The 13,278-nt window shown below is 45.7% G+C and overlaps 2 protein-coding genes across 2 annotated transcripts in view; one reads left to right on the top strand and one right to left on the bottom strand.

Moving 5' to 3' along the window:
• RTN3 (reticulon 3) overlaps positions 1–6,501 on the bottom strand; it is a 59,632-nt gene extending 53,131 nt beyond the window's left edge. Inside the window, exon 1 of the mRNA XM_046643237.1 lies at positions 6,181–6,501. Coding sequence (XP_046499193.1) covers positions 6,181–6,325 — 145 coding nt within the window. The 5' untranslated portion in view covers positions 6,326–6,501. The remainder of the gene's footprint in view (positions 1–6,180) is intronic.
• A 6,465-nt stretch (positions 6,502–12,966) lies between these two features.
• Positions 12,967–13,278, top strand: part of ATL3 (atlastin GTPase 3) — a 44,268-nt gene continuing 43,956 nt past the window's right edge. Inside the window, exon 1 of the mRNA XM_046643147.1 lies at positions 12,967–13,222. Coding sequence (XP_046499103.1) covers positions 13,177–13,222 — 46 coding nt within the window. The 5' untranslated portion in view covers positions 12,967–13,176. The remainder of the gene's footprint in view (positions 13,223–13,278) is intronic.

A 13,278-nucleotide genomic window follows, 5' to 3' on the forward strand; every position in this document is an offset into this window, starting at 1 on the left:
CAATTACTAAAATGGAGACGACAGTGAGAAGGACAGATTTAAAAATAAACATCAGGTGCTTAGCTTTAGACATAGTAAGTTAGAGATGCCTATTAGACATGGAGGCAGAAGATAAAAGATTTGGAAGTCTTCAATTTATACATGGCATTTCAAACCACAAGAAGGGTATCTTAAATGAGCCCAACGAACACAGACTGAGAAAAGTTCTGAGAAGTGAGTTGTACAGCACTCTAAATTTTAGAAGCTGGGGAGATATAAAAGAATTGGCAACATGAAACTCCCCAAATAAGGAAATCCCTAGAGTCAGAAGGTAGATTAGTGGTTGCCAAGAAATGGGGAGAGGGAGGAACGGAGAGTGACTGGTAACAGGTATGGGGTTTTTTGGGTGGGCAGGGGTGATGAACATGTTCTGGAATTAGATAGTGAGGATGGCTGCACAACCTTGTGTATATACTAAAAACCACTTTAAAATGGTGCTTTTGATATTATGTGAATTGTATCGCAATTGGAAAAAAAAAAAAAAGAACAAGCAAAGGAGACAGAGGAGTAGCCAGTACAAGTCTACGTGATATCATGGAAGACAAATGAAAAAGCTATTTCAAGAAGGAGAGAGTTGACCTGACCCGGTGGCACAGGGGTTAAGTTCGCACGTTCCGCTTCTCGGCGGCCCGGGGTTCGCTGGCTCGGATCCTGGGTGTGGACATGGCACCGCTTGGCAAAAGCCATGCTGTGGTAGGCATCCCACGTATAAAGGAGAGGAAGATGGGCATGGATGTTAGCTCAGGGCAGTCTTCCTCAGCAAAAAAAGAGGAGGATTGGCAGTAGTTAGCTCAGGGCTAATCTTCCTCAAAAAAAAAAAAAAAAGCCCCCTGGCTTAGGAACCATGGGACCAGAAATTAAGGTTTTAAAGTTAAACTGATAACTGAATTCAAGAGGATGACTAAGTCATTTTTATCACAGGTTTTTTCAAATTTTAAAGTGAGGCACTATGTATTATTTGAAAGAGAACTAAATTGGGCCCTCAATCCCTTAGTTGTATTTTACCCTTAACTTCACAGCCACAAACCTTTGGGTATATAATTTAATCTCTCTGAGTCTCATTCCTCATCTGTAAAATGAGGTTTATATCACTACCTACCTCGCAGATAAACATAAGACAAGTCTTTCTCCTACCGAATACAGCCTCTAGAGGGATGATCTGTTTTTTTACCTTCCTAACTCCCACAGCACCTAACAAAAAGCTTTAACATATGCTCAAACATCTGCTGAATTCAGTTAATGTATGGGTACAACTTAAACCATAAAGCAAGACACAAATCTAAGATATAAAAAGAAAATATTTCTCCCTCCTATGGAACATGAAGACAAGGCTCACTGCTGAAAAGCTTTCAGGTAACAGGACAAAAGGGGCCCTATATTAGTTTTGCGAAGAACACTTTCCAGAATACCCTTCAACATATGCTCAGGGGCAAGCTGCCAATGAGGAACTGTCAAAAAGCTCACGTGTCCCTCCTGGTTAGGTTACGATCACGTGCTTACAGCTGACTGGAGAAAGTGGGTAAGAACATTTCTTTGAAATTTAAAAAGGCCATCACAAGAGTGGGCTACCTGCAGACTATTTCCCCCCAATAATGTAAAATAGAAACAAAAATCCAATACAGTTTAAACGGATTCTCTCTGAAATTGCAATATCGCAGAGTAACAAGTCTTATGTAAGTCACAGATATGTAGTAAGGGACTTCAATGATGCAATCACAAGAAATACTGATGATAGCCAAACTTATCTAGCATATTCAACACATCTATAACATATTGAATGATCCAAAATAATTCTAGAATTAACAGCTGTTATAAATGAACAGAATAAAAGGTAAGTCAGTTTCCTGGGGAACTCCTGAATGAGTTACTTATATGAACATAATATCAATTTGGTAATTTTTATCTAAAAGGTTTTACTACGAAATTTATTATTATAATTTCTGACCAGCCTATACAGTTTAGGAGGCAGGTACAAAATCATCATTAACGATAAAGTTGAACACAAACTATAAGATAAGTACACAGAACAAATATGCATAGCGAATCATTTATTTCCAGCCTCAGAATTACAAAATGGGTAAATTCTAAGATTACGGCTAGTCTAAAGAGAAGTGCCTTTCTACAGAACAAACAACCTCTTGGCTCAAATAAAACCGGAAACCTTAACTCTCCCTTTTCCCTTCAACGACACGTCACCAATTCCTTCACTATCCAGGATCATTTACAAGCGCCTGAAACACGCACAGGATTAGACAGGTGAATCCGATATCAGGAAGAATACATAAATTCCTCACTGGAGAATACAGCAAAAGCAGAAATATTAGTTTTGTTTTCAGACCATCTCTAAAATAATTAAAACAGAAACACTGATGCTCTTATCAGCAACTTCATAAACAATCTCCTAGAGATTTCAATTTAGGGCTAAGGTCTGCCTGTTAAATATACGTAGACCGGTTTGTTTCATCAGAGTGCTTAATTATTTGTGAATTTGACTCTAAAAGAAAACAGCATTAAAAGAAACCTTTTATTCCTGGGGAATAAAAACCATCCAAGTCAACAGGCATTTGTAAACCATACTGACACGACCACTCCTGCTGTCTCCTGCCCTCTTGCTTCCACTGACAGGAGTTTCATAATGTGTCATAACTACACTTATTATGGTCAGAATGCTGCAGAAAATATTTAAGCATATTGATATTATGCCAAATCATCTACAAAACATCTTGGCTCCCCGGCCCACAGCTTTAACAGACAAACTGAGTCAAACGGGTGGCAGCTGTTAAAAGACTAAGGTGAGGGGTTCAAAAGCTGAAACAATGGACTCACTTTTAGAAAGAAGAAAAAGATATAAGATCTTCCCTTATTGTGAGGAAGAGTATGATTTATCACGTAATTCAATTGCTATTTTGTAACTGTGCAAATAGTTTGTAACATGCAGACAGATGTATCAAATATTAGGTAGTGTCATTGAATAAAAGTTAGGATTTAAGGGTGCAAAGCCAATTCGTCTAGGTCACATCACTGAGGCTCAGGATTTGCACAAGGTCATGTAATTAATAAGAGACAGTGTCAGGATTGAAATTTAGGTGGCTCTGGGGCTCAAGTCTGTGTGTTTATCACCATGTCATACTGTCACTGATAATCTGACATGAACATAACACAGATCATGTCAGTGTTGAACAGGTGGTCAAATTCCTTTTTATTTAAGGGTTAAGATGGAAAATACAAATTACATACTCACATTTAATTGACATTTTAGAACAAAGTGTGAAAATGATGCCATAAAAAGTAACAAAACAACTAGGTTTCATGAGTGAGGAAAGAAATATTTAAAGCAAAAACATTGTTTTTTAATTGTTCAAGCTGTTTTTGCTTTGGGCTAATTTCCACAGACAGATATTAGAAATGCAGCTTTATTTTGGCATCACGAGTTTCATGGCAATAATAGAGAGCAGTCTCCAACAAGTTATAAGATTTCAAAGGCTATAACCAGTCAACTATTAAAGCAGTTTTAAAGTTCAGGTATTCGTAAACCATTAGACATGTATCCACACTTGACGTGTAACGAAGGCAACCTTCATCCTGAAAACAACACTAAATATTTAAGTGTCTTTTATCTCAACCTCAAATTTCTGCCTTTGAAATCTCTGGTTTCCTTCAAAGGCCGAAATCTGGGAAGCCAATCCTGGCCCCTGACCTCCTTTCTCTTCTCCAAACATATTACATTCCTGGCTGCACTAGTACCCGAGGCAGCGGACCATAGCTCATTCTCCACCTTTGGGTAGGAAGGAGTATTTCTAAAATTTGTTACCGAACAAGTCAGTCAGGACTGAATTGTTTCCTGCAGTACGCCAAACGACCACTTACTCTTCTTTAACTTTTTGAAAGTCTCTAAAGCCAAGAGGAGATCGGTGAAAGAATATAAAGCTGAAGGTTGATATCAACACTTGCAGTTTTTTAAACAATCAAGGTAGATTTCTTTAAATTAATTTTATTTATTTATTTTTGAGGAAGATCAACCCTGACCTAACATCTGCTGCCAATCCTCCTCTTTTTGCTGAGGAAGACCGGCCCTGAGCTAACATCCATGCCCATCTTCTTCTACTTTATATGTGGGATGCCTACCACAGCGTGGCTTGCCAAGCGGTGCCATGTCCATACCCGGGATCCGAACCAGCAAACCCCGGGCCACCAAAGCGGAACGTGTGCACTTAACCGCTGCGCCACTGGGCCAGCCCCCAAGGTAGATTTTTTTTTAGCATCTGTTTTAAATGAGTTAAATTTTGGAATAGTAAGTTTCATCTTATTTTCATGGTGCAGAAGCCTGAGACATTTCCTCTGAGAGATGGAGAAAACATTCCACAAGGAGGAAGAGCTTCTGCAATGAAATGATGACCATACATTGCATTCTCTTAAGCTAAACTTTTCAAGTAGTGACCTGACGAATGAGGATCTTGCACTGAGCCCACCAAAACTGTATTAATGCTTTTTAAACATTAACATACATACATTTGTAATGGATAAGAGTTTAGGATAGAGCATCAATCTAGCTTATTTTTCAGGTTAATAAAAAACTTAAAATCAAGAAAAATCAAAAAGTATGCACAGGAGAGCCAACAACTGACCAGTTCGCAATGACAAATGATTATAAAGTCAAAACACTGAGTTGCTAAGTTATAGGGAAGCTGCTGTTCATCTGGACCTTTGCCCAGAACACAAAAATTTGGAGGAGAAACGCTGGTGGTTCAAAGGGAACACGGGTTCTAAATTTGCTGCCTCATTCTTCTATCTGGCCAGCTAATCTTGACCTCGCAGAAGCTTCCTCTAACACTGTTTCTACTGAAATGGCCATAACCACACTGGAAAATCCAACAGCTCTTATGTGGAAAGGTACAGTTCGAAAAACACATAGGGAGTATATTTAAAGCTGAGATCAGAAATTGTATGTCCTCTAGAACGATCAACCCAAGCTTCTGGCAGAGGAGACAAGCATTTTAAAACCTCTCAAAATCCTTTAAGGAAGATAACCAGAGGGCAAAATTATCTGTATTCTACTAGTTTTATGGCCCTTCTTTTGATAAAAAGCCTTTTTCCCCCCTTCTTCAAAGCCTGAGTTCCTTTAAGAGCCACCACTTGCTCGTGGTGCATTTTTTTCCCCCTCAATAAGGCATCTGCACTGCAGATCTCCGCACGAGGGGAGCGTGCCAGCCAGCTCCCACCGGCAGGCAGCCGCGGATACAATGGAAACGAAAAGCGGTCACAGCTTCCCTCCTAGGCTTTCAGAGATGGGAGGAGAAGGGGGTTCAACCAGCCCCTTTGTCTGAATTGTCTCCCCCTCCCCCCTTTCTGCGGTAAACACCCCCTTTTGTTATACTGCGATCAATAACAGATCACAGGAAACATGGAATCAAAATACGTTGATGGCTTGGCGTGACTCTATTTATTACCTTCTAGAATATAAGCAACTGATTGCATGTCCCCACCCCCACGCCGCGCCAGGGAAGAGCAGACTGTGTTGCAGAGGCAGCCACGGATCCATCTTGAACCAGCAGGAGCTCCCTCCCAAATCTCCCTCGAGCTATTCTCATCACGCCTCCTTCTACCCAGGAGCCTCAGAAAAATCGGGCAGTTAGGGAGTCTAGCCTCAACCAATTCAAGGCAGATAAAAACAGTATAGAAAACGCCTACAATGTTTCCATTAAACTTCCTCATCCTCCCCCAGGGCAACCAGAAAAATATGCATATTTTTGGAAGCCTACCAGGCAAGGTCTGATTATGTCGACACCTGTCTGCAAACCTGCAGCGCAACCCTTCCACCACCATCGGCTCAAAATCTAACTAACCGTTTCTCCCACGACCAATCCGCCCCAATCCTCTCAATCTACCTAATCCTCCACTAAATCGCCCGGTTCAGCGCACGGCTCCCCCGTACTGCCGTGTTTCCCCACCTGCCGGGGCTCGGCGCGGATGCCCACCCTCCAGACTCTCTCCCCGCCCCCACCAGTTTTCCGCACACCCCGTTATTCCCTCACCGCCTGCACGACCTCACGCTCCCCCCGCCCGGAGCCCGGCTTCCAGCCGCCCGTGCCCGGGGCTGCAGCCTCCCCCGACCCCCCGAGGGCGGGGGCCCCGGCGCCTCACCCGCACAGGAGGAGCCGCAGCTCTTCGCCCCCAGGGCGGGGCAGGCTCCCTGGCTCCCGCCGCCGCCGCCGGCCGCGGAGGGCTCGGCCCCGGAGGACGACGAGGAGACGGACGGGGACTGGGTGGCCGCCGACGGCTCCGCCATGGCTGCGCGAGCAGGAGCGGGAGAGGGGTGAAGAGAGACGCGGGGCGGGAGAGAGGGAGGGTAAAGAAGATAATCGGCCAGCAGGCTCTCCGAAGTCGCTTCACACCTCCTGCTCCGAGGACGGACTCCGACAGACTGACCGACTCAGCCGAGCGCAGCGAGAGGGCGGGAGAGCGAGCGCGCAGGCGCACAAAGGGCCCTCGGGCGGGCGGCGGGGGCGGGGGCGGCCGCGTCGAGGCGCCCAGAGACGCAGGGCGCAGGCGCAAGAACTGTCCCTCCGCGCTCCTGCAGGGGAGGCGGGGCAGAGCGGGCGTCACGCAGCGCCCGCGCCAGCGGCGGCGGTGGGCCGCGCCCCTCGGGGACCAGACGCACGGGGCGTGGCCCAAGCACCAGGCCACGCCCACCACTGCGGCCGAAGCGGGAGGGGGGCCTGCGGGTTAACGTTTCCTCACGACTCCTGTGAATGTTTTAGGGTCGGCAGATGATGTGTTTTAACGGTAGAAGTTTCTTTTTGCTTCCATTAGCTGGAGACTCTCTCTCCCATAAATTCCAGAGCCGATGTCTTTTTTCTGATGCGTTTCTGCCTGTGACTCGTGAACAGTGAAAACCCCCATGTGGAGGAGACCCCCCCACTGCAAGGTGCTGCATGAATTTTTCTGGATGTGTCGTAGTATCTCATCACCATGAGGCAGAGACGGCACGGTCTTCCGTTTGGTAGGTGGAGAAAGATACTGTACAGAATGAAAAGCTATTATTCATTCCAGTCACATTGCAATGCAGCTGCAGAACCTGCTTCATATTCTTACCGCGTTCCTATTCCCAAAGAGGGGTCCACCCTGGGTCTTAAGGTTGTCTTTTCCTTTGAATAGACTATCAGGGAAAGAAGACATATCTTGAAGGAAAAAAAGCCGAGCTAATGAGAAAAGCCAGGAGATAACATCCTGCTGTGGTTATGGGGGATGGTAAAATGAGGTATTAAAAATTGAGAATATGACATAAAATACACATAATTGAATTTCATTCGTAGCCTAAAAGGGGTCCTTAGCATAAAATGTATTTGAAAACTATTAATTTGCCTATCCTGAATTTTGTTCATTTTTTGGCTTCTCTTTGGTTGGCTTGAGAAATTCAAAGCCTTCTCTTTACATCAGTCAAAATATTTGAAATGTGCATAATTCTCATAAAAGGGAACATAGCCTGGAAATAATAAAAATGAAGGCCGTAGGTTTTGTTATTGCTAAAGAAGCAATTGATGACCCAAAGGACAATTGCAGAATCAGCAGATCCTGTAAGATGCAGCCTCATGAAGGAGAAGTTAGCCAGCCAGGTGGCCAGAGAGGAAAAGAGATCTGGCCACTGGAAATCTTCTAGAACAGGCAGTGGGCTACATTTGCCTTTGACAGTTTTTAAGGTCAGGTAAAGCCCAGACAGGAAAAAAACTCTTGGCCATTGCAATGCTCTGAAAAAATGCACAGCAGAATATTTCCCAAAATAACTTGGTGGCAAATATCTTATTCTGGCACTTACAAAATCAGGTGATAATGCCGCAGTCTGTCCTTTAGATGGCAAAGGGAAATACAAGCCAATCTGATAACCAAGCCAGTTATCTACTCATTCTGATAAATGCATAAATTTTAAAAATTTACATTATTAGGTGCTGGATAAGGAAATGAAGGATGCGAGTCTCTAACCCTGACAGCAATTGCTGAATCTAGAGACCCTGGCTGGAAAGGAAGCCCATTTCCATGATATGTAGAAGCAGAGAAAAGAAGCTAAAAATCAAGACATGGCGATGTGGTCTTGGTGGTCTTTTCTGACCCTTCAGATTTTTTACATAAGAGGTCTTTGTGCTTGGCCTAATTTCTGAAGCTGCCTTTCTTTCCTGCTCTCTCTTGCTGTATGAGCAAACTTCCCTGAGACTGACTCTTGACTGGGATGTTCTTTGTGTATGCGATTTGTTCCACAAATATTTACTGATCACCTGCTGTGTGTTTGACACTATCCTGGAAAATCTGGAGAGATCCAAAACATATGTTTGTCCTGTCTTCAATGAGCCTACAAGCTAGTTGGGGCTTAGAATATACTCACGTAAAGTTTAAAAATTGCAAATCAAATAGCAACCAAAAACAACCCCAAACAAGACAAAACAATAATGCTTTGATTAGATGGCAAGTGAATTGGATGAATTTAGGAGAGAAGGGAATCTCTCTGGAGTTATAGAGGCTTGGGGAGGTTTTGCGAAGAAGCTCAAAGTCAGATAGGAGTTTGGAGGGGTAAGGAGGTCATAAAGGCAGGGGGAATGACGTGCAGCAAATGCAAGGCTGCTTTTGTGCAAGTATACAATAAGACCTCTTTCTGGGCAAACTAGTCACGAAAAAACACCCCTTGCTCCCAGCCTGGCCCATGATACACTTTACTGCCAGCTTGGCTAGCAGAATGTGGCCTAGATTTGATCCCCTCTTGCTCCTCCCCTCCCCAGGCTGCCTTAGCACAACACGTAGATTGCATAGCCCTCTGTGGTGGCTGGAGGCTCAGAAGTGTGGCCGTGTGTAAGGTGTTTTGGATGTGGTTAGCCCAGGTTGGCTAGAGCCAAGGGCGTGAAGTGGGACAAGGGGGAGGTAAATGGGGAAGATAGTTTGGGGCCAGAGTGTAGAGAAGCAGTAATATAGCATAAAGCACCAAGGCTTTGTCTTAAGGCTAATGGGGATTCAGTAAAAGTTTTCAGGCAAGGAAGGGCTCTGATGGGATTTTTTAAATGTTCAGTGGAGCACAGCCGTTTCTCGGGAGTTCTGCTGAGCAATTTTTACTGCTGAGGCACTGAGCTAGGCCTCTTCTTCCTTGTCCTTGTCCTTATAGGACTGGTATTTACACGGCTAATTTCCCACCTCAGTTTCTAGGCCATCCCATTACCCCATTTTTTTTCTTGACTTTTAGAGAAAATTTATATATTTTAATTAAAAAAATTTTTTGGGGGGGCTGGCCCCGTGGCCCAGTGGTTAAGTTTGTGCACTCTGCTGCAGGCGGCCCAGTGTTTCGTTGGTTCGAATCCTGGGCACGGACATGGCACTGCTCATCAAACCATGCTGAGGCAGCGTCCCGCATGCCACAACTAGAAGGACCCACAACGAAGAATATACAACTATGTACCGGGGGGCTTTGAGGATAAAAAGGAAAAAAAAAAATTGGGGGGGATATATTCACATCATGTATACATGTTCATAAACGTATATATTCAAAAGTCTATAGACTATAAAGGTTTCTTCTATCACTAACCCCTCTCCACCCACTGGTCTCCCCCTCTACACACACATGGGTAACTACTGTTAGGAGCTTTTTGTGGCAAGTGCGAAGTTGAATATAGCAAATCTATGTCCTCATCCACCTTTTTAACACAAATGATAACATGCTGTACACGCTGTTAGGCATGTTGCTTCCTTTCCTTAACAGGAAATTCTAGCGATCTTTTTTTCTTTCAAGATTTTATTTTTTTCCTTTTTCTCCCCAAAGCCCCCTGGTTCATAGTTGTATATTCTTCGTTGTGGGTCCTTCTAGTTGTGGCATGTGGGACGCTGCCTCAGCGTGGCTCGATGAGCAGTGCCATGTCCGCGCCCAGGATTCGAACCAACGAAACACTGGGCCGCCTGCAGCAGAGTGCACAAACTTAACCACTGGGCCACGGGGCCAGCCCCTCTAGCAATCTTTTCTAGTGTCTTTTTGAAGCGTTAGACAGCTGTGCTGTTGGCCAAAATAACAATAACGAAGCAGCTTACAGGTCTTGAGCTTTTACTGTGTTAGCATGTTGAGGGCCTGATATTCAACGTCATAACACACTATGAGTCGGGGTTGACTATTTCCTTTGGATAAATGAGGACACCAAATCATTAACTCATTTTATATATGAGCAAAGTAAGGTCCAGATATTTCAATGATGCCCAGGGATGCCAGGAGTCCAGTCTGTCCCTTCTGAGGGCCCAGACTATGGCTTAAACATGGATCCTACAAGTAGGTGGTAGGAGAGATGGCCGAACTGTGTCCCGGCACAGTCACAGTGGGGGATAATTATTTATTTGGCTGTTTACTCCACAAGACTGTGAGTCTTTGGAGGACAGGAATGTGTCTTACACATCACTGCAGCATTACTGCCTAGCACTGTGCCGGACACGTAACAAATGCCCTATTTTTGGAAAGCTTTGGAACCTGAGTCACCGTGGATGTCACTGCAGAAAACCACTGGGCTATTTTTGCACTTCATAAAATACTTGAGTATCTTTAATATTTATGACTTTGTTTTGCTTTTTCAGAATGAATATGATGATGACCGTTTTTTGAGCACTAACCATGCATCAGTCATAATTGTCACTTACATCTCATTTAACCTACAACAACTCTGTGACTTGAGTATTTGAATCATTTGGCAGATGATGATGAAACGAGTTCAAAGAGGTTAAGTAACTTACCCAAGGTTGCACAGCTAGTGAGCATCAGAGCCAGAATTCAAAGCCAGGTCTGCCTGACCCCAAAGCCAGTGGCCTTCACCATTCAACCATGTCTACATGTCACCTACTTCTGGAAATCACAAGGAAAGCTCAGCCTCTGGTTGTGCCAAGACTCAATTCAGAGTGACGTGCCTGAAGGCAGGCTGTAATCAGCATCATCAATAGTTAGCATTTTGAATGTCCACTGTTTTGATGACCCTGGATATTTGAGAAGGAAATAACAACAAAACATGTTTCTTGTTCACAGGGTTTGCTTTCTAAGCTGCGGCTAATCCTAAAGTCTACCTATAATTTGTACTGTGCTGTTCCAAATGCCAAAATCTTCTACAAGGTGTGGGGACAGCTGATGTGCTAACATTGACCTTGATGTTGTATTGAGACAGATGTAACGTCAATATTTGCTTGTCACTTCCTGACAGGATGGATTTCAGTGGATCTCTATTGGGAGCCTTTAAAATAGAACAAGGTATTTTGTTTAAAAGCAAAAATTAGGTACTTAATATTAAAGGAACAAGAAAGTGAGTGAGTGGTGTTAGGTGTATCATATGCTTGCTTTATTCATCCATTCAATAAATATTAATAAATATAGCAGTAAAGAGAAACAGACAAAAATTCCTGTCCGTTTGGAACTTACATTCTAGTGGGAAAAGACAGACAAAAAAACCTCATAAAACGTAAGTCAGACGGTAAGAAGTCTTTTGGAGATGGATGGCGAAGAGCAATAGAGAAGGCTGCGAAGTGTGTGCAATTTTAAATTCTTACACTGTGTTGTAATTGTGACAAGTCACGGCCTTTGGCCCCTTTCTCTTTCTGAGCACACCACATAATGCCCTGGATTTGTGTCGCATCCTGTAGGTCCTGCCTTCTCCACATCCAGTGTGAAACCCTAGGAACCATTTGCTCTGATGTTCATGTCTAGTTTCTTGCACCCCCGAGTTGGTCTAGATCTAATCGAGACTCAAATCTCGAGTCAAGGGTATTCAAATAGCCTTGAAAGTTTGGGGAGAATCAGAAGGGGCAGGGGAAGAGAAATCAAAACAGGACCTCTTTAGGTAAGATTAGGTAGAATTACCTTTACTCTTCACCTCTGGCCTAATCACTCAGTAAAAACAGCTCAAGGGCTTGGCAGGGCTGGAGGCAGCTGGAAGGAGATTCTGGGTAGGTTATAATAGTTAAGGCAGAGGCAGAAAAAAGAAAGTGAAATAATTTGTTGAATGAATGAGGCAATGATGATGCCAGGAGGTGGTGGTGGTGGTGGGAAGAATGTGTTAGCCTCCCATAAGCTCCACAGCTACTTACCCTACCCCCGAGACGACTGCCCCACCTCAACAAGTCCAAAATAACAATATTCTTCAATTGTGGCAACTGACATTTTCTCCATCACATGTGAAGTGTGAATAAAAGCATTTTCAGAGAACCTTGTTTTGTATTCATCTACCGCCTTCCGAACGAGGTTTGGAAACCCGAGGTTTACAAAAGACAGCCATGGCTGAGGCGGACAAACCGGTGGAAGAGGTTTCACGGGACGTTCTCACGTGGGCTATCAGAGGGGTGTTGGCGCACCCTCAGCTTGGCCAGGGACGGGACTGCGAGGGGCAGCTGCCGATGGCGGTAATAAAGTCACGGCCTCCCCTCCTTGTGAAGTCAAAATCGTTAAAAACCAGTGACGTTCTTCAGGGTTGAGGCCTCCCTTCGGTGCTTAAGGCAGAGCTCCCCCCACCGATGGCCCCGGCCAGCGTTAAACATCGAAACTGTCTCAAACGCGGCCAGTAAGAGCTGGAAGCCGGTTACCCCAAAGCCTCGGCCGCGGCCCCACCCGGTCTCAAGACGAGGCTCCGGGCCGGGCTAGCCAGCCGTCCCGGGTCCTGGCCGGTCCAGCCCTCACGCACGGCCTGCTGGGAGTTGTAGTTCGGTAGTCGAGGAGCCGAGCCCAGCCCCATCCCTCTCTTCCGCTTCCTCCTCGCCCCGGGTGAGCGCGCAGAGCGGGGACCGCGGGCGGGAACCCTGAGAGCGTGGGACTACAATTCCCAACGGACCGTCGCGCCCAGTGCGCAGCTCCAGGTAGCCGGCGGCGCGCTTCGCGCTCCCGCGCACGCGCACTCGTGTTGGGCGGTGGCGGGATTCGGAAGCGTGCGCCTTCCCGCCCCGGCCCGCCCCGCGCTCGCCTTGGGCCGCTGGTCGCGCCTCGGGGACCCGCCCTGTGCTGGCTGCTTTGCGGTTCCGCGGGCCCCTCCTTTTCCCCAGTTTCTTCTAGAGCCCAGGCCCCGCCCGTTTCCCTCCTCAGGGCCTGGTCCGTTCCCGCCCCATCCCGGCCCTCGCTGCGCCCCTGCTGCTTCTGCTGAAGGCGGAGGCTCCATGTTGTCCCCTCAGCGAGCGGTAGCGGCTGCCTCGGGAGGAGCAGGTGAGGCGCCCAATTTTCCCCGGGCCCGCTCCGTGGCCACTCGCCGCCCTCCCTGC

Source organism: Equus quagga, chromosome 17, assembly GCF_021613505.1.
Source record: "Equus quagga isolate Etosha38 chromosome 17, UCLA_HA_Equagga_1.0, whole genome shotgun sequence".
Classification (NCBI taxonomy): domain Eukaryota; kingdom Metazoa; phylum Chordata; class Mammalia; order Perissodactyla; family Equidae; genus Equus; species Equus quagga.